Below are 26811 nucleotides of genomic sequence, written 5' to 3'. Positions count from 1 at the left end.
TTGGGCCTTCTCGGGCACACATGGAGCCTACTCCATGAGACAGTTGTATGCCCTCCTGTAGAGGCTATTGACTCTCAGGAAGGAGAAACAATAAGGGATTTCAGGCCAGTGTGGTGTCACCTCCCTCTTGCAGGAAAACACTTGGGTTTTAGCCCCAAAAGACAGACTTTAAAGGTGAAGTCACCCTTAAAGAGCAGATGTGTAACACCAGGAGGGAGGGCTGCCCCATTGTTGAGGCAAGCAAGCTGGTACGGGAGGCAGATATGGAAAACCAGTTGCCAAACTGGATTCCCCAGGGGTGGCATGTAGCCCTGAGGTGGCCATACCCTGGGGGTGGGCTAGGGAGGGTTAATCACTGAGAAAGGGGACTCACCAACTTGGGAGTGGGAAAAAGAGTGCACCCCGAAGCCACACTCCACATGACGTCATCACCAGTTGGGTGAGAACCTGGTAGCCCACTACCAACTGCAACCTGCCCTGAGGGCACATTCTGAGCATAAGGACCCAGACCTCAGATCTCGACCGACTTGGAAAGAAGGACTAAAGATAGACTGCCCTGCTGCAGTGAGGGACCAGTGAAGAGAGGCTGCACAGTCGAGGCCTGCACCTCCTTCACCTGGTGGCTAGTGAAGGAAGGGACTGTGTCTGCTTTGTCTTGCTCTGGAAGAAGCTGTCTCCAGAGCCCAGTCATGCCTAGGAACTTCAAGGGACAGTTGACTGACCTCCTGTTCTCAGCACAGGGACACAACAGCTGAAGGAGCCCCCTGGGACAAGCAGGTAGTCCAAAGTCTTCAAGTCACTACCACCACCACTGTGTGGCTACAAGGACCAAGGCCCAACACAGAGTTGCACCCGAGTACACTGAACCTGGAAGTGCTGTTGGAAAGTCGCTGGGACCCCCAGAAGGTGAGTTATTGATCCAGGAAGGATTGGCCTATGACCATGTCAATTGGCGAATGGACTTTGGCCAGACTGGAAAAGCTTTTGTTGGACATTGACCCTGCAACCAGGACCCCCTCACCATCTTTGTGGACAAAAGAATCTCTGCAGGAAGACTCAGATCAACCGCTTTACAACCACAGTATCCTTAGAGACATCTTCAGCATCCTTCATTACTTTCATCAGGACCACTCCATAGGAATCCATTGCAGCATAGATTAAGTTCCTGGAACTGCTGAAAAGACTGCTTCTTCTGTGCAGGTAACTGTTCTTGAGGATCTTGCTGGTACTCCTGACTAGCCCCCTGCCGGAGTTGGTCACCCAAAGTACTTTTAAACCATCACATTGAGATGTACCTACTTTAAAATAAAAAAAATCCATGGATCTAATTCATTGACTTTGCCAAGGCTTGTACGCAGTTGAGTGGAATTGCTTTGATTTATTACTGTTTGTAATATGTATCTCTCCGAACTCTCCGGTGGATCTTTTGCGTTTTAGTGTCTAAATTCTTATAAAAATACAGACTATTTTTATAAATTGTTGCCAGATTTCTTCTTTATTTGTTTTGGTGATGTGTAAATGCTTAACACTTGTTCCTCTGTGTAAGCCTTGATGGTCAGTGCCACAGCAACCCGGGGTTAAGCTGAGAGTTTTACTGGCTAAACCTACCGGATTTAAATGGGTTGCTAAGTGTATTATACACTGAGGTTATACAAACATTCCATATAATACACCCCATTTCCAACCATTAAATTTGATTTTGTTTAACTGTTAAAAAGAGTGCTTGAAATATTTCCCAATCTATTTCCTATGAAATAACAAAACTTATTAAACTTAAAATTGTATGTCAATGTTTTCCTATGTAACAAACAACCCCATTACAGTGAAAATAACTTAGATGTGATTGTCACTATAGGAACGTTTAACATTAAAATGAACCTGTACATGTTTTACTTTTAAATACCATGCACCACACATTAATGGGCTAAGGCTTTGTTAGCACTGACTCATAAATGTTTAGAAGAGGTTTTTAGCCTGTCAAAAGAGGATATGTTGACATATTGAATTTGTAGTTTAAACATGCACTACTGTGCTACACATGGCAGACCTGCACTCATGTTTGATCTGTCATTAAATGGGGTGGCACAATGTCTGCTGCAGCCCAATGGTAACATTTAACTAACTAATAGGTGCCCATATTAGGGACTTATAGGTAAGTCAAATATGCCAATCTGGGGTCACACTACATAATGTGACCCAGGGGCACAACAGGCCTTTGCGCTCGCTCTGCGTGCCCATGAGTCACTTTGGGCGCACCAAGCACACCTTTTTACAGGTGCACCCAGTGCAATGATGAAAAATGTTTTGTCATTTATAATGCGCCTCCAAGACTATATCAGGTTTACTATGTTGAAAGAAGGCACTCATACTCCTTACCACAGAATTGAAGGGCTACAGTGCATAGAGTTCTGTAGCCAGCAAAAACATACATTTCAGAAAATAGGTCCAAACAAATTGGGGGGCCCTGTGGAATGGGCAAGTTTCCAACAGCATATTTCTGTGTTTTTTGTGAATAAGAGCGAAGGGAAAGAACAGGTAATATATATTAAACACAATGTAAACAGAACAGACACATTGTTTTGGGAATATACTTTTATTTCTGTGAAAATCTTTGTCTTTGCTAAGTTCCCAGAACTGGAAATAGGAACAGACTGAGACATAACTCTGTGGTAGACATCACCAAAGCACACCATGCAAAACAAAGGTTTTGAGCAAGAGTTAGTCACACAAGCCTGCTTGACTATTACGTCCGTAAGGTTAACTCTTGCAGCCAGAAACCATCACAGTTTCAGTGAAATTTGAAAATTCTTCACATATTCTCACATGATCTGCATTGTCGCACTCCTCCGTACTTGGCCACCACTCGATCCATGTGTCTTTCCCAATGTAGTAGGAGATCCTGCAATGGAGGTGCACAGTGTCAGGCAGGCAGTGTGAGATTCTCTTTTAGCCAACAATCAATCAGGTTCAGGTCACAGACACTGCACCAGTGCTTGAAAATTCTTTCCTCTGGTAATTTTTCACCTGCAGTTTTGCTGTGACAGTTACATAGATGAGGACAGCAGTGGTGTGAAATTACTTACTGCTCGAGGAATTTAAAAGATCAGTTCAAGGCACAATAACAACTATGCACTCTGTGCAGGAGGAAGACAATCAGGAGCTACTTCCCACTGCTTGATAATTATTGATTCCAACCCGGTTCCAATAACTGTTGAATAATGTTATATTTTATTCAGATTGTCATGATGTCCTCATGTGATCTTGTCAGATATTTGAATGGTACTGCATTGTATTATGATGTTCGCTGTTTAATCTGCATAATATCAAATGGTTTTGGGGCAGTAAAAGAATCGTGTGCAATAAAGTGTTTGTGATTATATGGTGTACCAGGGTAATTTCACATTAGGAGAGCAGTGAAAGCCTGTGTGACCTCCCGTATCTGAATAATAGTCATCTGCGAACTCATGCACTAGAACAGTAGTAGTGTCATGTGTAATCTGACATTTTATTTCATTGGCACTGGGTCCCTGTGTAAACTCGCACAGCAGTAGAAGCGCACTGTAAGTTCTGTATTTGGATAGCAGTGAGGTCACTGTGTAATCTCACACTGCATTATGAGAGCAGTGTGGCTTTTGTTTAGTCTTGTGGCATATTTGGATAGCAGTGTGGTAACTGTGTAATCTCACTGTGGTAATATCCTTCTTTTCTTTCTAGCATTATTATTGATGTCACTTTTGGAATTGTCATATGTATTGTAGAATGTTACATATGTAATGGATAATGTTGTTGTGAACCTGAGTTCTGGATCAGAGAAGCGGTTGGTGCTGATCGGATCTGATCTAGACGCTTTGGTTTGTGCTCCAGTGGGTCTTTGGATTTAACTTAAATAAATCCTATTTAAACCTTTCATTGCCTCCTCCGCTCTTTACATTGGCGACGAGGATCTGATAAGATAGTCACTGGCGAACCAGAATCAGCCATCGCTTCAAAGGCAACTTTACCGACATGAACTATCCCTAAAGGAGCTTTGAAAGGAAGAGAAATATTATTTATATGACTATCAAAGAAATCATCATAAATAGTAAAGATCAAATTGTCCAAATCATCATTGACATAAGAAACACTAATAACAGTGGGGTTAGACTTACCACCTCTCCTTTGAATCCTACATGAAAAAGTAAGATGGGCAATTTTACCACATTTAGTACACTTTTTTTAAGTGCAGGACAATCTGGAGAGTTCGCCAAATGTGTTTTAGACCCACACCTAAAACAACTTAACACTTTATTAGTTTGAAAATGACCCCTATTATGCATTTGAACAGCATAAACCGAGGTGTCATTATGTTACATATGTAATGGAGAATGTTGTTGTGAACCTGAATTCTGGAACAGAGAGGCGGTTGGCGCTGATCTGATCTAGACGCTTTGGTTTGTGCTCCAGTGGGTCCTTGGATTTAACTTAAATAAATCCTATTTTAAACCTTTCATTGCCTCCTCCGCTCTTTACACTCACACTGTAACAGGAGAGCAGTGTAGCTTTTGTTTAGTCTTGAGGCATATTTGCATAAAAGTGGGGTCCTTGTGTAATCTCACACTGTAACAGGAGAGCAGTGTAGCTTTAGTTTAGTCTTGTGGCATATTTGGATAGCAGTGGGGTCCCTGTGTAATCTCACACTGCACTAGGAGAACAGTGTGGCTCCTTTATGTACTATGCATTGTATGTGGATGGCAGTGGTGTCCCTGTATAATTACACACTGCATCAGAAGAGCAGTGTAGCTCCTATATAGTCTTCTGCTGTATTTAGGTGGCAGTGGTGTCACTGTGTAATCTCACAGTGCATTAGATGAGCAATATGGATCCTGTATTTGGGTAACAGTGGGGTCCCTGTGTAATCTCATGCTGCTTTGGAAAGCAGTGTGGCTCCTGTCTAGCCTTGTAGTGATGGCAGGGCCTTGTTGGTGCACATTGCTATGTTAGCATAGGCTTATTAGAAGTTTAAATGCCATTTTACCTTTTGCTGCTTTTCCACACAACACTGCATATAACTGTTGTTGTAAGTTAGGCTGCGTGAAATTCTTCACATGAGAATAGCTTGTTTTCTACATCACTAGACTTAGATCGCAACCTTAGTCTGCACAGTGAGTGCTAGAGCCCCCAAGGTTATCATAACAATGTTAGCTGTTGTTTGGGCTGATCAGCTCACGTTTTAGACATAACATACATGCAGCTGCAGCTAACTGAAATTCTGGCGCCTTTAATATTGTACTGTAGGCATGATTCTAGGCACTCAGAGAAAAATCTGGTTCCAGAGAGAAAGAGCTTTTGCAGATCCTGGAGACCTTCTACATTTTATAAAACTAGTTCCTAGCTAGGGAGGGTGGCATACAAGGCACTATAGCACCTGTTTCCACTATCATTATAATATGATTTCTCCTTTTGTGTTTTATAGAATTCTAACAATGCTTATCGTATTATTTTTAATCATATGCCTGCTTATGTTAGCAAAAATACTGCATCTTAGAGCACGTCATTAAAATACACATTTTAAACTTTTCCAAGTCTCTATTTACTCCTGTTGTGGACTGGTATGGAAAAAAAAAAGTGTTCTTGATTCCCACCATTCCTGAGAGTACCATAAGTCGCATGTTCTGAGTTGTCTAATCATTGGTAGCTTCGCTCTAGGTCGGTGAGCTAATGAGACACTGATGCTAGTCGGTTAGGGGTTCTAGATACTGAGGTGAGTTTTTTGGTCAACCACAATTCACTGAGGTTGTGGGTCTCTTCTGCACAGTTCTGTGTGTGAGCAGAATCCCTGCAACAGTCGTACAGTGTATTTGGGTAGATGTGGGGCCCTGTGTAATCAGTGCATTAGGAGAGCAACATGGATCCTGTATTTGGTTAACAGTGGGGTCCCTGTGTTATCTCATACTGCTTCAGAAAGCAGTGTGGCTCCTGCCTAGTCTTGCAGTGCATTTGTGTAGATGTGGGCCCTGTGTTTTTTGACACTCTATTTTTTCAGTGTATTTGATTAGCAGTAGGCTCCCACTGTAATCTCAAACTGAATTAGGAGAACAGTGTGGCTCCTTTGCAGTGTATTTAGACATCCCTAGGCTTCTCATATTACATTAGGATAACAGCGGGGACCCTTTGTAATCTTACTTCAGAATCAGAGTGCAGTGTGGTGATGGAGACCCATGTGTAATCTCATACAGGGTTATAGGAATGCTTTCTTAGCATAAGTCTGTATTAGGAAAGCACATATGTTTCTGTGTAATCACTCACAATAGGTTAGAAGACGGTGGATCCTGAGTAATTTCTCATTGTGTTTACAGGGGGTTTACTGCTTAGTGTCACTGTTTATATTTACAGTAATTAGGTTCCTGTGTCTACTTACAATGTATTTGGATGCAAGTTGATCTCTTGTGTGTTCCCCCAGTGTATTCAAACAGCAAGGTGGCATTAGGATCCACTTTGTAATTCCACCTTATATTTGGACAGTGTGGGTCATGTATTATCTCACATTAGAATCGAAGGCCCATTGTTGCTTTCACATTCCTAAGCATCGCAGGAGATCTCAATAATAATTTAACGCTGATAGCACATGAGACATTAATTACCCTATCACTGCTTGATAACGTTACTAGATGAATGTTTGTTTCCAGATTTACTTACTCATACGTCTGAGTCAACAAATCAGTGTTCGGACCCCAGATTAGATAGCTCTTTCCATCTTCAAGCTTCAGGGAACTCCTGCACTTCTTGTGGCTGATAAACCGGCAAATCTTCCCTTCGAGCGCCTTGTCTGACCCTTAAAAAAAGCACATTGAAATTGTGATGTTGTGATTATCTATCTATCTATCTATCTATCTATCTATCTATCTATCTATCTATCTATCTATCTATCTATCTATCTATCTATCTATCTATCTATCTATCTATCTATCCATCTATCCATCTATCTATCTTTCAATCTATCTATCTATCCATCCATCGATTGATCGATCGATCTAGCTGTCTATCTATCTATCTATCTATCTATCTATCTATCTATCTATCTATCTATCTATCTATCTATCTATCTATCTATCTATCTATCTATCTATCTATCTATCTCACCCATTGTGCTGCTTTTTACTCATTAAAACGAAATCTGTTTTAAAAACAAAATAAGAAAATAGTAACAATAAGCAGCTAATTCAGATGCACTTATGCCAGTAGATCGATTCTGTCTTTTATGAAGGGATGTGGTGCGTGCAGATAAAAAGGTTTCAAGACAAAATTTAAGTATTTGCCAATAAATTGTAATGTTTACCCACATTTCATCATTATGTGGTGACCTGGTGGATTTTGGCTGTTTTTTAAGACACATCCCCGATTTGGAGCTGCACCAACATCGACTGGTGGACTCACTTGCTGAAGGAGGTATCCTGTCTGATTGGTGCCTCTGGGGCTCTAAGGAATGACTGGATGGCTGCGATCAGCTGGGGCACGAGGGCCATGGAGCTGGTTCTGCATATTGGCGATATACACAGCAGCACCTGAGGTGCCCACTCTTGGAACATTTGGACTGGCTTTCTGCAATGAGAGTGGAGACGCTTGAGGATCTCTTGGCAGACCTCCATGCCTGGAAAGAACAACCTCGGTGGCAGAGCAGAACAGAGGGGCCTACCCCCTTGAGGTCTGACTTTTGGCCCGGGAGAAGTGTTGGAGTGAGCTGGTCCACCTGTGGCAGCTGGAGCTGGCACAGCTGAGGACAGTGCAGTGCCAGCTGTGCCTGAATATCAATGGAGTTAGAGATTATAGTTAGGGATTGCCTAGCCCAGGAACCCAGATGCAGTTGAGAAGACATCCTTGACAAGTTTCTGAAAATGCGGTTTCACTGCTTTTGCACGGCCTGTTGAGCACGTTTGTTGGGGGCCCTGGTTCCTGTGGACAGATTGGTCTGGCTCAGCCTGGACTGCTGGGATAATTGGTCAGATTCTCCTACTTTGCTTTGATGGTGCCTCTCCTTCATTCTTGGTGCTCAGAAATGGGTGGAATGTCTAGCATCCTTGACTAGAGTGAGAACCTGTTGTGGTGATGTCACACTGAGTGCATGGAACGCAATGATATACAGTAGCTCCCATGATGTAAGAGTGTTCCATGCCTCCCAAGTGACAATTGCTCTCTGTGCCCCTTAACATGTAGACGCTTGTTGTGTATTTACTCTTGTATCTGTTCTGTATATGCACCAGAGTATTAGCTTGTGCAAGGTGTAGTATGTTTTCTCTTGTTACTGTACTCTACGTCACTATGAGTCACCACTGAATGTTCGGTGGTTACTTATGTGATGTCACTGGAACTGCCGGGGATATGCCGTTAACCTTTTGACCTGAGCAGTCCGTTTTCTGTAAGTCTCTCGCAGGCCTTTGTTATTTGGTATATTCTAGTATATTCTAATAAATTATCTTTCTATCTTCACTCTGTGTCTTCGTGCTTCCACAACAACTTGGCAACAAGGATAATAACGGAAGGCTCAGAGAGAAAAAGAAAATAAGATAAAGAAGGTGGATTCGGATGTTAAGTAAGAAAACTACAATTGAAGAAGAAGGCAAAATATGGTAAAATAAGAAATCGTCAATTAAAAGAAGAAAGCTTGGAAAAAGTAAGTGATAACGATTAACATTGTGTGACAGTACCTCAGAGGCTGACAACTGAACTAATCCAGTCAGAGGAATCGAACTGCATGTCAGGAATGACATAGGCACCTAATCCGAAATACTATTGGATTAGAGCTGGACATGTCGGACTGACGCAGTACGCCGAGACGCACAGCCATTTTGAGTTGTGAAAATTGCGAGCTGACAGGCATAACAAGCACATACGCGTAAGGAAATAATAGACAATCTGAGAGGAATTTATAGCGTGTAAACAAATAACCGGAACAGTGAGTGTAGTATGCTGTAACTGTAAGTGTTTCCCTTTAAGACTTATTCTTTCTGATCATACATTCTACTTGGAGTGTCTAGGCATTCTTTTCCCTTCATTCTGTTCCTCCCTCGTCAGATCGCTGTCGATGTCTGTTGCATGGACAACCTCTGCCGTGGGCTTCCTTTTATGTACTTTATTTAAGTAATTAAATATTACTTATTAACCTCTCTCACAGATCAGTTTGGATTTATTCACCTTCAACCTCCACGCTACATTTTGGTACCAGGAGTGGGGTCTTCTTTCAAGAGAGCTGTTTTCCTTCGTTTTACATTTTAATTACTCGGAGCTGGAGCCCACGGACAAGAGCGTCTCCTTTTACAAGGACTTATTTTTAAAGGTGCGTGTTACTAGTTTTTTTTTCCCTATCTCTTGTGCCTTCATTTTTAACTTCAAGCAACTGCCATTCATCAACTTCATTTTTAAATCGCTATTCACGCGATTGACGCTCGAGCCTTTACCTGCAACCTTCGTTCTGCTTGTGCCTTCGTTCTGCTTGTGACGTCTAACTTGCAAAGTGCAGCTAAGGATTGTGGGATTGCACGTCATTACGTCATACGTCTGGCAGCCATTTTGGATTTATTTTTTCTGATGTTTACATCGCGATCGATTCACGATCTCTTCACAGTTCTCATTTCTCAGGAAATATTATTTATGGCTCAATTTCAACGATTTTATTAATTCAGTACAACCTACAGCGACGATTTCTTGAACTTGTTTTCCTATGAATTCACAATATTTCAACTACCTTCTGTAAGTTTTTTGTTTTCATTTATTTATTTATTTATTTTACTCTATTTTCTATAATTCATTCATTTTAGTCATGGCTCCGATACAAGGTGTCATACAACCTTCACCATTCTTACAAAAACCTGGCAAACCAGATTTGAAATGGTCTGAGTGGATAAAAGATTTCGAAAATTATTTGACTGCTATTGATGCTGATGATCATACTAACACTAGGAAATTAGCACTATTAGTAAATCATCTTGGCACTGCTGGTCGTAGAGTCTTTCAAAACCTTCCTCACTATCCTCCACCAGTGTCAGAAGACACAGAGTGGAATGTATATCTTGAAGCAAAACTATGACTAGGTAAACAATATCCAGATGCTACTAGTGTAATCTTAGAAAGATTCAACTTTGCCATGTGCAAGCAGTCATCGGAAGAGTCTGTTGAAGACTATATTGCTAATTTAAGAGTCCTTGCTGAGAAATGTGACTTTGGTGATGGTGTTGACACTTATATTAGAGATCAATTCTTATTTCATTGTTACTCAAAAAAAGTCCAGGAACGTTTACTTACTTCCATAAATCCTACTTTGACGGAGACCATCGATATAGCAAAAAGCATTGAAAGGTCAATTGTCACGTCCAAAGTTTTGGCTACCAGTCAACAATCTGGAACTTCTTCTCACCATGATTTAACTCAATCCATGAATTTGGTCTCTGAGGAAAATTCTGTCTGTGCCATTACTCCCAAAGGACCTAATAGAAGAATTTTCAGGAACCAGACTATTACTAAACCTCAGTTGATTTGCTTTCGTTGTGGCTCTAATAGTCATATTGGTAACAATCCTTCATGTCCAGCGCAAGGGAAAAAGTGCACAAATTGTCAGAAGTTTGGACATTTTCATAACGTTTGCAACAGAAGAACTCTGACTTCTAATTCTAAGAACTATAGACCCCGTATTAATACTATTTCAGTTGATACTTCTGAAACATCAGACTGTTCTTCTCAATTTGCAAACATGATTGTTGCCATAGATGTTCCTGAGTTTTCTGACAAACCTATCAAGGGTCCTTTTGTTGATATTATTGTTGATAATAAGGTCATTTCTACCATGGCTGATTCAGGTGCACCTGTTACTATCCTCGCTGATGTTACTTTTTATCAATTATGGCCTGATAAGTTTCCACTTCTTGCACCTGACATAAATCCAAAAGCATTTGGAGAACTGGACATTAACTTAATAGGATATTTTTGGGACATACTTACTTGCCTAGGCAGATCAATCAAAACGAAAATTTATGTAGCCATTAAAGGAAGGGATATAGTTGGATGGAAAGATCTTGGTCTGCTAGGAATTATCCTACGTCCTGGACAAGATCCTCCCATAGTTCTTGGTGAATTACCGCAAAATGTTTTAGCTATAACTAATGAGAACCATATTGTTGATAATCTCTCTGCAGATTTCCCTGAAGTTTTCAAAAATATGATTAGTAAGGTGAAAGGTTTTGAACACTCTATAATATTGAAGAATAATGCTAACCCTATTGTTCACAGAGCCCGGCCTATCCCTGTCAGTGTCAGAGAAGACCTTAAAAACCTTCTTTCTAATCTGCAAGCTGATGGCATTATTGCGCCTATCAATGCTTCAGAGTGGGTTTCTCCAGTAGTTTTGCGAAAGAAATCCAATGGGGATTTAAGGCTATGTGTAGATTTAAATTCTCTAAATCAAAACATATTGGTTGACTGCCACCCTTTACCACAAATACATGAAATGTTGGTCAACATTGGTAAATCTAAATTTTTCTCAACTATAGATCTTCAGCATACCATCAAATCCAATTATCACTTGAATCTCAACCTCTCACAGCTTTCGTAACACCATTTGGGGCATTTAAATATCTGAGATTGCCTTTTGGCTTAGCTTCGGCCGCAAGTGTGTTTCAGAAATTGATGGACAATCTTTTTGGTAATTTAAATCAAGTGCAGGCATTTCAAGATGATATACTGATTCATACGGAAACTGAGGAAGAACATTTAGTTATTTTGAGACAAGTACTTTCTATTTTACGTGAGAAAGGTATGACAGTAAAAGCCAACAAATGTAAACTTTTAGTTCGTGAGGTTGAATATTTGGGACACATAATATCCAAAGATGGTATCAAACCTAAGTTTTGTAACATCGAAGCTATTCGCAATGCGCCTCCTCCCTCAGATAAAGACACTTTGAGGTCTTTTCTTGGCCTTTGCGAATACTACGCTAGGTTTGTGCCTGGATATGCTCAAACCATTCAGCCTCTCAGGAGCCTTTTGAAGAAAGGTTGTAAGTTTGACTGGTCTTCTGTTCTTCAGGATACCTTTGAGAAGGTTAAACTCCTAGCTATTAATGCTCCTGCTTTGCAACCTTTTGTGCCCAGAGCTAAACCTTTCGTTTCTGTTGATGCTAGCCAAAAGGGTTTGGGAGCAGTTTTCGGACAATGGGTGGATCACAAAGAAAACACCATTGCTTTCGCTTCTCGTGCTCTGAGCACAGCTGAATGTAGCTATAGCACGATTGAGCGAGAGGCTCTTGCAATTGTGTCGGCTGTTCAAAAGTTTAAAACGTATATTTGGGGCATCCCATGTGAAGTGTACACTGACCACAAACCACTTGTATCTTTGTTATCTTTGTTATCTGGTAATGGTTTGGGTAGAGCTTCGGCTAGATTAGTGAGATTACTTTCCAAACTACAGGAGTACAATTTGACAGTGAAATACATTCAAGGAGGTAAAAATATACGTGCTGATTGTCTTTCCCGGCTACCACTTTCTAGCAATGCTGAGGATGAAGATCACTCTAGTTTTGAATATGTTGTGGGTTTAATTGATGCTATTGCTTCATATTCTAGCGCCATTTCTCAAAATGATTGGGTAGTTGCCATGGAAAATGATGAAGTTTTAAAAAAAGTGGAGGTTTTCATCAGAACCAAAAGGCCTAACAGTAAAAGCCTTAGTAGTGAGTTAAGACCTTTCACACAAGTTAGTGAAGAGATTTCATTTGAAAACGGAATTTGTGTCAGGAATGGCCTTTTTGTCCCTCCTACTTCACTTAGGCACAAGATCATTGCTTTAGCTCACGAGGGTCATTAGGCATTTCTGCTACGTGTAAGAAGATCAAAACTATCTATTGGTGGCCTAATATTGACAAACATGTACATTCTTTTATTGACAAATGTTCTACATGCATTGACCCATCTGAGAAAAGGTATTGTATTGTCGCTATTTATTACCACTCAAAATAGATCTACTATTCTTTTGTACAAAGTGCTAATTCTGATTCGGTTATCAGTTTCCTTCAGAATATTTTTAAGATTGAAGGTATTCCTAATTCTGTGGTCACTGATAATGGTCAACATTTTATTTCTAATCAGATGTCTGATTTCTTTAAATCTAATGAGATTTGCCATCTCAGAGTGGCATTGTATAGCCCATCTTCGAACGGCCTAGTTGAGAGAGCAAATCGCTTCATTAAGGAAGGTATTCAATCTGCTATTTCATCTAACGTTGATGTTGCTGAATTCATACATAACAAAGTGTGGGCATACCTTAATACTCCACATTCTAGCACGAATGTTACTCCTTTCAAAGCTCTCCGCGGTAGAGAAGCTAAGTCTAAACTTTTACCACACTGGTTTTCTAACTTTTCCGTTGGTAAGGAGTTGAACAAAAAGAGGAGTTTGGTCACTGATTTGCAAGTATCCAAACATTTTGTGGCCAATAAACAAGCTGTTCAGAAAAGGTTCCATGACAGAAACAATATACGCTCAAATTGTGTTTTCAATGTGAATGATTGGGTGATTATCAAGAAACCTTTTAGAATTTGCAAAGGTCAGTCTAAATTCACTTTACCTGCTCGTATTGTCAAAGTCTCAAACTCTTCTGTGCTACTTGACAATCGGGGTTGGTGGAGCAAAAGCAATGTAGTGAAAATTTCTGATTCTCATGTTGATATTTTTAATAGCGATTCCGAAAAGGGGGTGGTGATGAACAGAGTGTCTGAATTAAGCAGACCACTCTTACCCAGTCCAAAGATCAGGGCTTGATCCATCACCGTTTTTTAGCTCACTGCACCATCCCAGCTCAGAACCTGGCTACATGCAAATTAGTCTGACCCTGGCCCAGTGCATCATGGGAACAGGGCAGACCAAACTACCAAGCCAATTCTTATACTGGGAAGGAAACAAGCTTCCGGGGACCAGTTTCTGGCATTTCAGCCGTCTTCGGCCCGGCTTGCTTGAATCCTGATGGTGCAATGAGCAAGGGACTCACATCTGAGTATACCCTTCCACGCTTATGGTGGACAAAAACGATTCGAAAAGGGGGTGGTGATGAACAGAGTGTCTGAATTAAGCAGACCACTCTTACCCAGTCCAAAGATCAGGGCTTGATCCATCACAGTTTTTTAGCTCACTGCACCATCCCAGCTCAGAACCTGGCTACATGCAAATTAGTCTGACCCTGGCCCAGTGCATCATGGGAACAGGGCAGACCAAACTACCAAGCCAATTCTTATACTGGGAAGGAAACAAGCTTCCGGGGACCGGTTTCTGGCATTTCAGCCGTCTTCGGCCCGGCTTGCTTGAATCCTGATGGTGCAATGAGCAAGGGACTCACATCTGAGTATACCCTTCCACGCTTATGGTGGACAAAAACGATTCCGAAAAGGGGGTGGTGATGAACAGAGTGTCTGAATTAAGCAGACCACTCTTACCCAGTCCAAAGATCAGGGCTTGATCCATCACCGTTTTTTAGCTCACTGCACCATCCCAGCTCAGAACCTGGCTACATGCAAATTAGTCTGACCCTGGCCCAGTGCATCATGGGAACAGGGCAGACCAAACTACCAAGCCAATTCTTATACTGGGAAGGAAACAAGCTTCCGGGGACCAGTTTCTGGCATTTCAGCCGTCTTCGGCCCGGCTTGCTTGAATCCTGATGGTGCAATGAGCAAGGGACTCACATCTGAGTATACCCTTCCACGCTTATGGTGGACAAAAACGATTCGAAAAGGGGGTGGTGATGAACAGAGTGTCTGAATTAAGCAGACCACTCTTACCCAGTCCAAAGATCAGGGCTTGATCCATCACAGTTTTTTAGCTCACTGCACCATCCCAGCTCAGAACCTGGCTACATGCAAATTAGTCTGACCCTGGCCCAGTGCATCATGGGAACAGGGCAGACCAAACTACCAAGCCAATTCTTATACTGGGAAGGAAACAAGCTTCCGGGGACCGGTTTCTGGCATTTCAGCCGTCTTCGGCCCGGCTTGCTTGAATCCTGATGGTGCAATGAGCAAGGGACTCACATCTGAGTATACCCTTCCACGCTTATGGTGGACAAAAACGATTCCGAAAAGGGGGTGGTGATGAACAGAGTGTCTGAATTAAGCAGACCACTCTAACCCAGTCCAAAGATCAGGGCTTGATCCATCACCGTTCTTTAGCTCACTGCACCATCCCAGCTCAGAACCTGGCTACATGCAAATTAGTCTGACCCTGGCCCAGTGCATTATGGGAACAGGGCAGACCAAACTACCAAGCCAATTCTTATACTGGGAAGTAAAAAAACAAGCTTTCGGGGACCGGTTTCTGGCATTTCAGCCGTCTTCGGCCCGGCTTGCTTGAATCCTGATGGTGCAATGAGCAAGGGACTCACATCTGAGTATACCCTTCCACGCTTATGGTGGACAAAAACGATTCCGAAAAGGGGGTGGTGATGAACAGAGTGTCTGAATTAAGCAGACCACTCTTACCCAGTCCAAAGATCAGGGCTTGATCCATCACTGTTTTTTAGCTCACTGCATCATCCCAGCTCAGAACCTGGCTACATGCAAATTAGTCTGACCCTGGCCCAGTGCATCATGGGAACAGGGCAGACCAAACTACCAAGCCAATTCTTATACTGGGAAGGAAACAAGCTTCCGGGGACCGTTTTCTGGCATTTCAGCCGTCTTCGGCCCGGCTTGCTTGAATCCTGATAGTGCAATGAGCAAGGGACTCACATCTGAGTATACCCTTCCACGCTTATGGTGGACAAAAACGATTCCGAAAAGGGGGTGGTGATTAACAGAGTGTCTGAATTAAGCAGACCACTCTTACCCAGTCCAAAGATCAGAGCTTGATCCATCACCGTTTTTTAGCTCACTGCACCATCCCAGCTCAGAACCTGGCTACGTGCAAATTAGTCTGACCCTGGCCCAGTGCATCATGGGAACAGGGCAGACCAAACTACCAAGCCAATTGTTATACTGGGAAGGAAACAAGCTTCCGGAGACCGGTTTCTGGCATTTCAGCCGTCTTCGGCCCGGCTTGCTTGAATCCTGATGGTGCAATGAGCAAGGGACGCACATCTGAGTATACCCTTCCACGCTTATGGTGGACAAAAACGATTCCGAAAAGGGGGTGGTGATGAACAGAGTGTCTGAATTAAGCAGACCACTCTTACCCAGTCCAAAGATCAGGGCTTGATCCATCACCGTTTTTTAGCTCACTGCACCATCCCAGCTCAGAACCTGGCTACATGCAAATTAGTCTGACCCTGGCCCAGTGCATCATGGGAACAGGGCAGACCAAACTACCAAGCCAATTCTTATACTGGGAAGGAAACAAGCTTCCGGGGACCGGTTTCTGGCATTTCAGCCGTCTTCGGCCCGGCTTGCTTGAATCCTGATGGTGCTATGAGCAAGGGACTCACATCTGAGTATACCCTTCCACGCTTATGGTGGACAAAAACGATTCCGAAAAGGGGGTGGTGAGGAACAGAGTGTCTGAATTAAGCAGACCACTCTTACCCAGTCCAAAGATCAGGGCTTGATCCATCACCGTTTTTTAGCTCACTGCACCATCCCAGCTCAGATCCTGGCTACATGCAAATTAGTCTGACCCTGGCCCAGTGCATCATGGGAACAGGGCAGACCAAACTACCAAGCCAATTCTTATACTGGGAAGGAAACAAGCTTCCGGGGACCGGTTTCTGGCATTTCAGCCGTCTTCGGCCCGGCTTGCTTGAATCCTGATGGTGCAATGAGCAAGGGACTCACATCTGAGTATACCCTTCCACGCTTATGGTGGACAAAAACAATTCCGAAAAGGGGGTGGTGATGAACAGAGTGTCTGAATTAAGCAGACCACTCTTACCCAGTCCAAAGATCAGGGCTTGATCCATCACCGTTTTTTAGCTCACTGCACCATCCCAGCTCAGAACCTGGCTACATGCAAATTAGTCTGACCCTGGCCCAGTGCATCATGGGAACAGGGCAGACCAAACTACCAAGCCAATTCTTATACTGGGAAGGAAACAAGCTTCCGGGGACCGGTTTCTGGCATTTCAGCCGTCTTCGGCCCGGCTTGCTTGAATCCTGATGGTGCTATGAGCAAGGGACTCACATCTGAGTATACCCTTCCACGCTTATGGTGGACAAAAACGATTCCGAAAAGGGGGTGGTGATGAACAGAGTGTCTGAATTAAGCAGACCACTCTTACCCAGTCCAAAGATCAGGGCTTGATCCATCACCGTTTTTTAGCTCACTGCACCATCCCAGCTCAGAATGTGGCTACATGCAAATTAGTCTGACCCTGGCCCAGTGCATCATGGGAACAGGGCAGACCAAACTACCAAGCCAATTCTTATACTGGGAAGGAAACAAGCTTCCGGGGACCGGTTTCTGGCATTTCAGCCGTCTTCGGCCCGGCTTGCTTGAATCCTGATGGTGCAATGAGCAAGGGACTCACATCTGAGTATACCCTTCCACGCTTATGGTGGACAAAAACGATTCCGAAAAGCGGGTGGTGATGAACAGAGTGTCTGAATTAAGCAGACCACTCTTACCCAGTCCACGATCAGGGCTTGATCCATCACCGTTTTTTAGCTCACTGCACCATCCCAGCTCAGAACCTGGCTACATGCAAATTAGCCTGACCCTGGCCCAGTGCATCATGGGAACAGGGCAGACCAAACTACCAAGCCAATTCTTATACTGGGAAGGAAACAAGCTTCCGGGGACCGGTTTCTGGCATTTCAGCCGTCTTCGGCCCGGCTTGCTTGAATCCTGATGGTGCAATGAGCAAGGGACTCACATCTGAGTATACCCTTCCACGCTTATGGTGGACAAAAACGATTCCGAAAAGGGGGTGGTGATGAACAGAGTGTCTGAATTAAGCAGACCACTCTTACCCAGTCCAAAGATCAGGGCTTGATCCATCACCGTTTTTTAGCTCACTGCACCATCCCAGCTCAGAACCTGGCTACATGCAAATTAGTCTGACCCTGGCCCAGTGCATCATGGGAACAGGGCAGACCAAACTACCAAGCCAATTCTTATACTGGGAAGGAAACAAGCTTCCGGGGACCGGTTTCTGGCATTTCAGCCGTCTTCGGCCCGGCTTGCTTGAATCCTGATGGTGCTATGAGCAAGGGACTCACATCTGAGTATACCCTTCCACGCTTATGGTGGACAAAAACGATTCCGAAAAGGGGGTGGTGATGAACAGAGTGTCTGAATTAAGCAGACCACTCTTACCCAGTCCAAAGATCAGGGCTTGATCCATCACCGTTTTTTAGCTCACTGCACCATCCCAGCTCAGAATGTGGCTACATGCAAATTAGTCTGACCCTGGCCCAGTGCATCATGGGAACAGGGCAGACCAAACTACCAAGCCAATTCTTATACTGGGAAGGAAACAAGCTTCCGGGGACCGGTTTCTGGCATTTCAGCCGTCTTCGGCCCGGCTTGCTTGAATCCTGATGGTGCAATGAGCAAGGGACTCACATCTGAGTATACCCTTCCACGCTTATGGTGGACAAAAACGATTCCGAAAAGGGGGTGGTGATGAACAGAGTGTCTGAATTAAGCAGACCACTCTTACCCAGTCCAAAGATCAGGGCTTGATCCATCACTGTTTTTTTGCTGACTGCACCATCCCAGCTCAGAACCTGGCTACATGCAAATTAGTCTGACCCTGGCCCAGTGCATCATGGGAACAGGGCAGACCAAACTACCAAGCCAATTCTTATACTGGGAAGGAAACAAGCTTCCGGGGACCGGTTTCTGGCATTTCAGCCGTCTTCGGCCCGGCTTGCTTGACTCCTGATGGTGCAATGAGCAAGGGACTCACATCTGAGTATACCCTTCCACGCTTATGGTGGACAAAAACGATTCCGAAAAGGGGGTGGTGATGAACAGAGTGTCTGAATTAAGCAGACCACTCTTACCCAGTCCAAAGATCAGGGCTTGATCCATCACCGTTTTTTAGCTCACTGCACCACCCCAGCTCAGAACCTGGCTACATGCAAATTAGTCTGACCCTGGCCCAGTGCATCATGGGAACAGGGCAGACCAAACTACCAAGCCAATTCTTATACTGGGAAGGAAACAAGCTTCCGGGGACCGGTTTCTGGCATTTCAGCCGTCTTCGGCCCCGCTTGCTTGAATCCTGATGGTGCAATGAGCAAGGGACTCACATCTGAGTATACCCTTCCACGCTTATGGTGGACAAAAACGATTCCGAAAAGGGGGTGGTGATGAACAGAGTGTCTGAATTAAGCAGACCACTCTTACCCAGTCCAAAGATCAGGGCTTGATCCATCACCGTTTTTTAGCTCACTGCACCATCCCAGCTCAGAACCTGGCTACATGCAAATTAGTCTGACCCTGGCCCAGTGCATCATGGGAACAGGGCAGACCAAACTACCAAGCCAATTCTTATACTGGGAAGGAAACAAGCTTCCGGGGACCGGTTTCTGGCATTTCAGCCGTCTTCGGCCCCGCTTGCTTGAATCCTGATGGTGCAATGAGCAAGGGACTCACATCTGAGTATACCCTTCCACGCTTATGGTGGACAAAAACGATTCCGAAAAGCGGGTGGTGATGAACAGAGTGTCTGAATTAAGCAGACCACTCTTACCCAGTCCACGATCAGGGCTTGATCCATCACCGTTTTTTAGCTCACTGCACCATCCCAGCTCAGAACCTGGCTACATGCAAATTAGTCTGACCCTGGCCCAGTGCATCATGGGAACAGGGCAGACCAAACTACCAAGCCAATTCTTATACTGGGAAGGAAACAAGCTTCCGGGGACCGGTTTCTGGCATTTCAGCCGTCTTCGGCCCGGCTTGCTTGAATCCTGATGGTGCAATGAGCAAGGGACTCACCTCTGAGTATACCCTTCCACGCTTATGGTGGACAAAAACGATTCCGAAAAGGGGGTGGTGATGAACAGAGTGTCTGAATTAAGCAGACCACTCTTACCCAGTCCAAAGATCAGGGCTTGATCCATCACCGTTTTTTAGCTCACTGCACCATCCCAGCTCAGAACCTGGCTACATGCAAATTAGTCTGACCCTGGCCCAGTGCATCATGGGAACAGGGCAGACCAAACTACCAAGCCAATTCTTATACTGGGAAGGAAACAAGCTTCCGGGGACCGGTTTCTGGCATTTCAGCCGTCTTCGGCCCGGCTTGCTTGAATCCTGATGGTGCTATGAGCAAGGGACTCACATCTGAGTATACCCTTCCACGCTTATGGTGGACAAAAACGATTCCGAAAAGGGGGTGGTGATGAACAGAGTATCTGAATTAAGCAGACCACTCTTACCCAGTCCAAAGATCAGGGCTTGATCCATCACCGTTTTTTAGCTCACTGCACCATCCCAGCTCAGAATGTGGCTACATGCAAATTAGTCTGACCCTGGCCCAGTGCATCATGGGAACAGGGCAGACCAAACTACCAAGCCAATTCTTATACTGGGAAGGAAACAAGCTTCCGGGGACCGGTTTCTGGCATTTCAGCCGTCTTCGGCCCGGCTTGCTTGAATCCTGATGGTGCAATGAGCAAGGGACTCACATCTGAGTATACCCTTCCACGCTTATGGTGGACAAAAACGATTCCGAAAAGGGGGTGGTGATGAACAGAGTGTCTGAATTAAGCAGACCACTCTTACCCAGTCCAAAGATCAGGGCTTGATCCATCACTGTTTTTTTGCTGACTGCACCATCCCAGCTCAGAACCTGGCTACATGCAAATTAGTCTGACCCTGGCCCAGTGCATCATGGGAACAGGGCAGACCAAACTACCAAGCCAATTCTTATACTGGGAAGGAAACAAGCTTCCGGGGACCGGTTTCTGGCATTTCAGCCGTCTTCGGCCCGGCTTGCTTGAATCCTGATGGTGCAATGAGCAAGGGACTCACATCTGAGTATACCCTTCCACGCTTATGGTGGACAAAAACGATTCCGAAAAGGGGGTGGTGATGAACAGAGTGTCTGAATTAAGCAGACCACTCTTACCCAGTCCAAAGATCAGGGCTTGATCCATCACCGTTTTTTAGCTCACTGCACCACCCCAGCTCAGAACCTGGCTACATGCAAATTAGTCTGACCCTGGCCCAGTGCATCATGGGAACAGGGCAGACCAAACTACCAAGCCAATTCTTATACTGGGAAGGAAACAAGCTTCCGGGGACCGGTTTCTGGCATTTCAGCCGTCTTTGGCCCCGCTTGCTTGAATCCTGATGGTGCAATGAGCAAGGGACTCACATCTGAGTATACCCTTCCACGCTTATGGTGGAAAAAAACGATTCCGAAAAGGGGGTGGTGATGAACAGAGTGTCTGAATTAAGCAGACCACTCTTACCCAGTCCAAAGATCAGGGCTTGATCCATCACCGTTTTTTAGCTCACTGCACCATCCCAGCTCAGAACCTGGCTACATGCAAATTAGTCTGACCCTGGCCCAGTGCATCATGGGAACAGGGCAGACCAAACTACCAGGCCAATTCTTATACTGGGAAGGAAACAAGCTTCCGGGGACCGGTTTCTGGCATTTCAGCCGTCTTCGGCCCGGCTTGCTTGAATCCTGATGGTGCAATGAGCAAGGGACTCACATCTGAGTATACCCTTCCACGCTTATGGTGGACAAAAACGATTCCGAAAAGGGGGTGGTGATGAACAGAGTGTCTGAATTAAGCAGACCACTCTTACCCAGTCCAAAGATCAGGGCTTGATCCATCACCGTTCTTTAGCTCACTGCACCATCCCAGCTCAGAACCTGGCTACATGCAAATTAGTCTGACCCTGGCCCAGTGCATCATGGGAACAGGGCAGACCAAACTACCAAGCCAATTCTTATACTGGGAAGGAAACAAGCTTCCGGGGACCGGTTTCTGGCATTTCAGCCGTCTTCGGCCCGGCTTGCTTGAATCCTGATGGTGCTATGAGCAAGGGACTCACATCTGAGTATACCCTTCCACGCTTATGGTGGACAAAAACGATTCCGAAAAGGGGGTGGTGATGAACAGAGTGTCTGAATTAAGCAGACCACTCTTACCCAGTCCAAAGATCAGGGCTTGATCCATCACCGTTTTTTAGCTCACTGCACCATCCCAGCTCAGATCCTGGCTACATGCAAATTAGTCTGACCCTGGCCCAGTGCATCATGGGAACAGGGCAGACCAAACTACCAAGCCAATTCTTATACTGGGAAGGAAACAAGCTTCCGGGGACCGGTTTCTGGCATTTCAGCCGTCTTCGGCCCGGCTTGCTTGAATCCTGATGGTGCAATGAGCAAGGGACTCACATCTGAGTATACCCTTCCACGCTTATGGTGGACAAAAACGATTCCGAAAAGGGGGTGGTGATGAACAGAGTGTCTGAATTAAGCAGACCACTCTTACCCAGTCCAAAGATCAGGGCTTGATCCATCACCGTTCTTTAGCTCACTGCACCATCCCAGCTCAGAACCTGGCTACATGCAAATTAGTCTGACCCTGGCCCAGTGCATCATGGGAACAGGGCAGACCAAACTACCAAGCCAATTCTTATACTGGGAAGGAAACAAGCTTCCGGGGACCGGTTTCTGGCATTTCAGCCGTCTTCGGCCCGGCTTGCTTGAATCCTGATGGTGCAATGAGCAAGGGACTCACATCTGAGTATACCCTTCCATGCTTATGGTGGACAAAAACGATTCCGAAAAGGGGGTGGTGATGAACAGAGTGTCTGAATTAAGCAGACCACTCTTACCCAGTCCAAAGATCAGGGCTTGATCCATCACCGTTTTTTAGCTCACTGCACCATCCCAGCTCAGAACCTGGCTACATGCATATTAGTCTGACCCTGGCCCAGTGCATCATGGGAACAGGGCAGACCAAACTACCAAGCCAATTCTTATACTGGGAAGGAAACTAGCTTCCGGGGACCGGTTTCTGGCATTTCAGCCGTCTTCGGCCCGGCTTGCTTGAATCCTGATGGTGCAATGAGCGAGGGACTCACATCTGAGTATACCCTTCCACGCTTATGGTGGACAAAAACGATTCCGAAAAGGGGGTGGTGATGAACAGAGTGTCTGAATTAAGCAGACCACTCTTACCCAGTCCAAAGATCAGGGCTTGATCCATCACCGTTTTTTAGCTCACTGCACCATCCCAGCTCAGAAACTGGCTACATGCAAATTAGTCTGACCCTGGCCCAGTGCATCATGGGAACAGGGCAGACCAAACTACCAAGCCAATTCTTATACTGGGAAGGAAACAAGCTTCCGGGGACCGGTTTCTGGCATTTCAGCCGTCTTCGGCCCGGCTTGCTTGAATCCTGATGGTGCAATGAGCAAGGGACTCACATCTGAGTATACCCTTCCACGCTTTACTCAGACATGAGTCCCTTGCTCACTGCACCATCAGGATTCAAGCAAACCGGGCCGACGACGGCTGAAATGCCAGAAACCGGTCCCCGGAAGCTTGTCTCCTTTCTGGTGAAGAATTGGCTTGGTAGTTTGGTCTGCCCTGTTCCCATGATGCACTGGGCCAGGGACAGACTAATGTGCATATAGCCAGGTTCTGAGCTGGGATGGTGCAGTGAGCTAAATAACGGTGATGGATCAAGCCCTGATCTTTGGACTGGGTAAGAGTGGTCTGCTTAATTCAGACACTCTGTTTATCACCACCCCCTTTTCTGAATCGTTTTTGGCCACTATAGGTGTGGCAGGGTATACTCAGACATGAGTCCCTTGCTCACTGCACCATCAGAATTCAAGCAAGCCGGGCCGACGACGGCTGAAATGCCAGAAACCGGTCCCCGGAAGCTTGTCTCCTTTCTGGTGAAGAATTGGCTTGGTAGTTTGGTCTGCCCTGTTCCCATGATGCACTGGGCCAGGGACAGACTAATTTGCATATAGCCAGGTTGTGAGCTGGGATGGTGCAGTGAGCTAAATAACAGTGATGGATCAAGCCCTGATCTTTGGACTGGGTAAGAGTGGTCTGCTTAATTCAGACACTCTGTTCATCACCACCCCCTTTTCTGAATCGATATTTTTAATAGAGCACACTGCAACGATTCATCTGGAAATGATTCTGATTTCACATTTGGTCTTGGATTCGATTGTGTAAATAATCATACTGTTGTACCTTCTCCTTGTGTTAGTAATTCTCAATGTGATGTTTCTAATGATTTTGACCTTAGGGTCCCTACTGATACTCGTGTTCACAGACTTCCCGTTAGGTTTAAAGATTATGTTTTATATTAAAGTTTTTTGTGGAAGGGGAGGGGGTATGTAGTATGCTGTAACTGTAAGTGTTTCCCTTTAGGACTTATTCTTTCTGATCATACATTCTACTTGGAGTGTCTAGGTATTCTTTTGCCTTCATTCTGTTCCTCCCTCGTCAGATCGCTGTCGATGTCTGTTGCATGGACAACCTCTGCCGTGGGCTCCCTTTTTTGTACTTTATTTAAGTAATTAAATATTACTTATTAACCTCTCTCACGGATCAGTTTGGATTTATTCACCTTCAACCTCCACGCTACAGTGAGGAAAATTAAGCGTGCAAAAATAAATACAAATAACAGCGTACCTAAAATAAACAGAGGAGAAAATAAGCAATTATTAAAAAATAAAGCGTATGTTTATTAAAGAGTAAGGCAAAGTAAGTTAATAGAGTAAAATGGCACAACTCAATAACATATGTGTGCCACCACCTTTCCTAGAAGAGCCAGGGAAACCAAATATGAAATGGAAGAGTTGGCTGAGAGCATTTGAAAACTACATAGTGTCAATTGATGGAAAAGGATATAATGTGGAAAGAAAAAAAGCGTTATTATTTGGACTTCTAGGGAAAGCAAGACAGGAAATATTTGACAGACTGTCAGAATATGAGAGCCCACCAGGGGTTTTCATACCATTAAATGAATATCAAGAAGCAATAAAAAGACTTAAAAAACAATTTTCTGAGGAAAGCAATGTCATGGTAGGAAGGCACAAATTTGCATTAAGGAAACAAGAGGAAGGAGAGACAATTGAAGAGTGTATCGCAAGCCTGCGCGTTTTAGCTAAAGACTGTGAATTTGAGGAGATGACTGATATATACATACGAGACCAATTGGTGTTTTACTGTCATTCAAAGAAAGTACAGGAAAGACTATTAGCATGTAGGAACCCTACATTACAAGAAGTAATTGATATTGTGAAGGGTATAGAGAGATCGCTAATATCTACAAAAGAATTGTCATGCAGTCGTAGTAATTCAAACATGTTTTTTTTACAGGAAAGAAAAATATGAAAATAGAAATTTTGAAAAGAACAAGAACGAAAAGAAGGTAAAAATATAAGCTGTTTTAGATGTGGATCACAGGAGCACTTAACAGACTGTAAAACATGCCCAGCGCTTGGTAAGAAATGTATAAAATGTAAAAAGTTTGGGCACTACACTACACTGTGTAAGACGAAAAAACAAGTGGATAGTGTAAAAGTTAATGCTCTAAGTGAATTTGATGAAGAAATGTGTGCAAATATAGTGCTATCAGTTGATGTTGTTGATGGGAAGATAAAAGGACCTATAGGAAAAGTACTGATAGGTAATGTGGAGTTACAATTCACTGCAGACTCAGGGTCACCAATAACAATAATATCTGACACTCTATTTGATGAAAAATGGAATGATGTAATTTTGAAGGAAACAGATGTAAACCCAAAGGCTTTTTGGGGAATTTAATATTGACATGATTAGTTATTTCTGTGATACCCTCACATTTAAAGGAAGAGTAATTGATAAAAAATATATGTGGCAGAAAGAGGTAGGAATTTGGTGGGGTGGAAGGATCTGGCGAAACTGGGAGTGATATTAAAACCAGGGGCAGATGAACCAATAATTCTAGAAGATGAGTATGTGAACTCAATTCATGTGAATAACAATAATAATGACTTAAAACAGTTGCTAGAGAAATACAAAGAAGTTTTCAAAAATGAGATAGGTTGTGTAAAAGGATTCGAACATAAAATAAAACTAAAAGAGAGGGCAATACCAGTGAAGCATAAAGTAAGATCGGTACCCCTATCTGTGAAATATGAGTAAAAAAAAAGTACTGGATAAGTTAAGCGAAGAAGGTGTCATTGAGACAACTGATGCTTCAGTGTGGGTATCAGCAATTGTGGTTTCAAAAAAAAGAAAACTGGTGAAATTAGACTGTGTGTGGATCGCTTACTAAAACTATATTGATCAATTTCCATCCACTTCCTAAAATCCAGGAAATACTAACATCTACCGCAGGTGCAAGACACTTTACATTAATAGACTTAAAGTCGCCATACCACCAGGTAAGTCTAACCGAAGAGTCCAAGGAATTACAACGTTAATAACTCCCTTTGGGCATTCAGATACATCAGGTTACCATTTGGGCTTGCGTCCACATCCAGTGTCTTTCAAAAATTAATGGACTTACTATTTGGAGACTATAAAGGTGTTGAGGCATTCCAAGACCACATTTTAGTACATTCTGAAAATAAAAAAGAACTTCTAGAGATTTTGTCAAAAATATTGAGTATATTAGAAGAAAGGGGAATGACCGTTTCAAAGGACAAGTGTAAATTCATGGAAAACAAAATTGAGTATTTAGGACATGTCTTAACATCTGAAGGAATCAAACCAAAGAATCACTTTGTGAAAGCAATAAGACATGCCCCAAAGCCAAAAGATAAAGAAAGTCTAAAATCATTGATGGGGCTAAGCGAATATTATTCAAGGTTCATACAAGGATATACCAGTAAGGTGGAACCGATGAGGAAAATGTTACGAAAAAATGTGAAATACCA

General features: G+C 43.8%; 1 protein-coding gene across 1 annotated transcript in view; it reads right to left on the bottom strand.

Moving 5' to 3' along the window:
• Positions 1–2574: 2574 nt before the first annotated feature.
• Positions 2575–26811, bottom strand: part of LOC147748679 (A.superbus venom factor 1-like) — a 1557217-nt gene continuing 1532980 nt past the window's right edge. The window contains exons 40-41 of the mRNA XM_086963549.1: positions 6676–6811; positions 2575–2899 (exon numbers count right to left, since the gene is read on the bottom strand). Of these exons, the coding sequence (XP_086819675.1) occupies positions 2758–2899; positions 6676–6811 (278 nt within the window). The 3' untranslated portion in view covers positions 2575–2757. The remainder of the gene's footprint in view (positions 2900–6675; positions 6812–26811) is intronic.

The sequence above is a fragment of the Lissotriton vulgaris genome, chromosome 1_1, assembly GCF_964263255.1.
Source record: "Lissotriton vulgaris chromosome 1_1, aLisVul1.2, whole genome shotgun sequence".
In the NCBI taxonomy this organism is placed as follows: domain Eukaryota; kingdom Metazoa; phylum Chordata; class Amphibia; order Caudata; family Salamandridae; genus Lissotriton; species Lissotriton vulgaris.
Note: the sequence above shows the minus strand (reverse complement) of the source record. Positions and strands in the feature narration are given on the sequence as shown.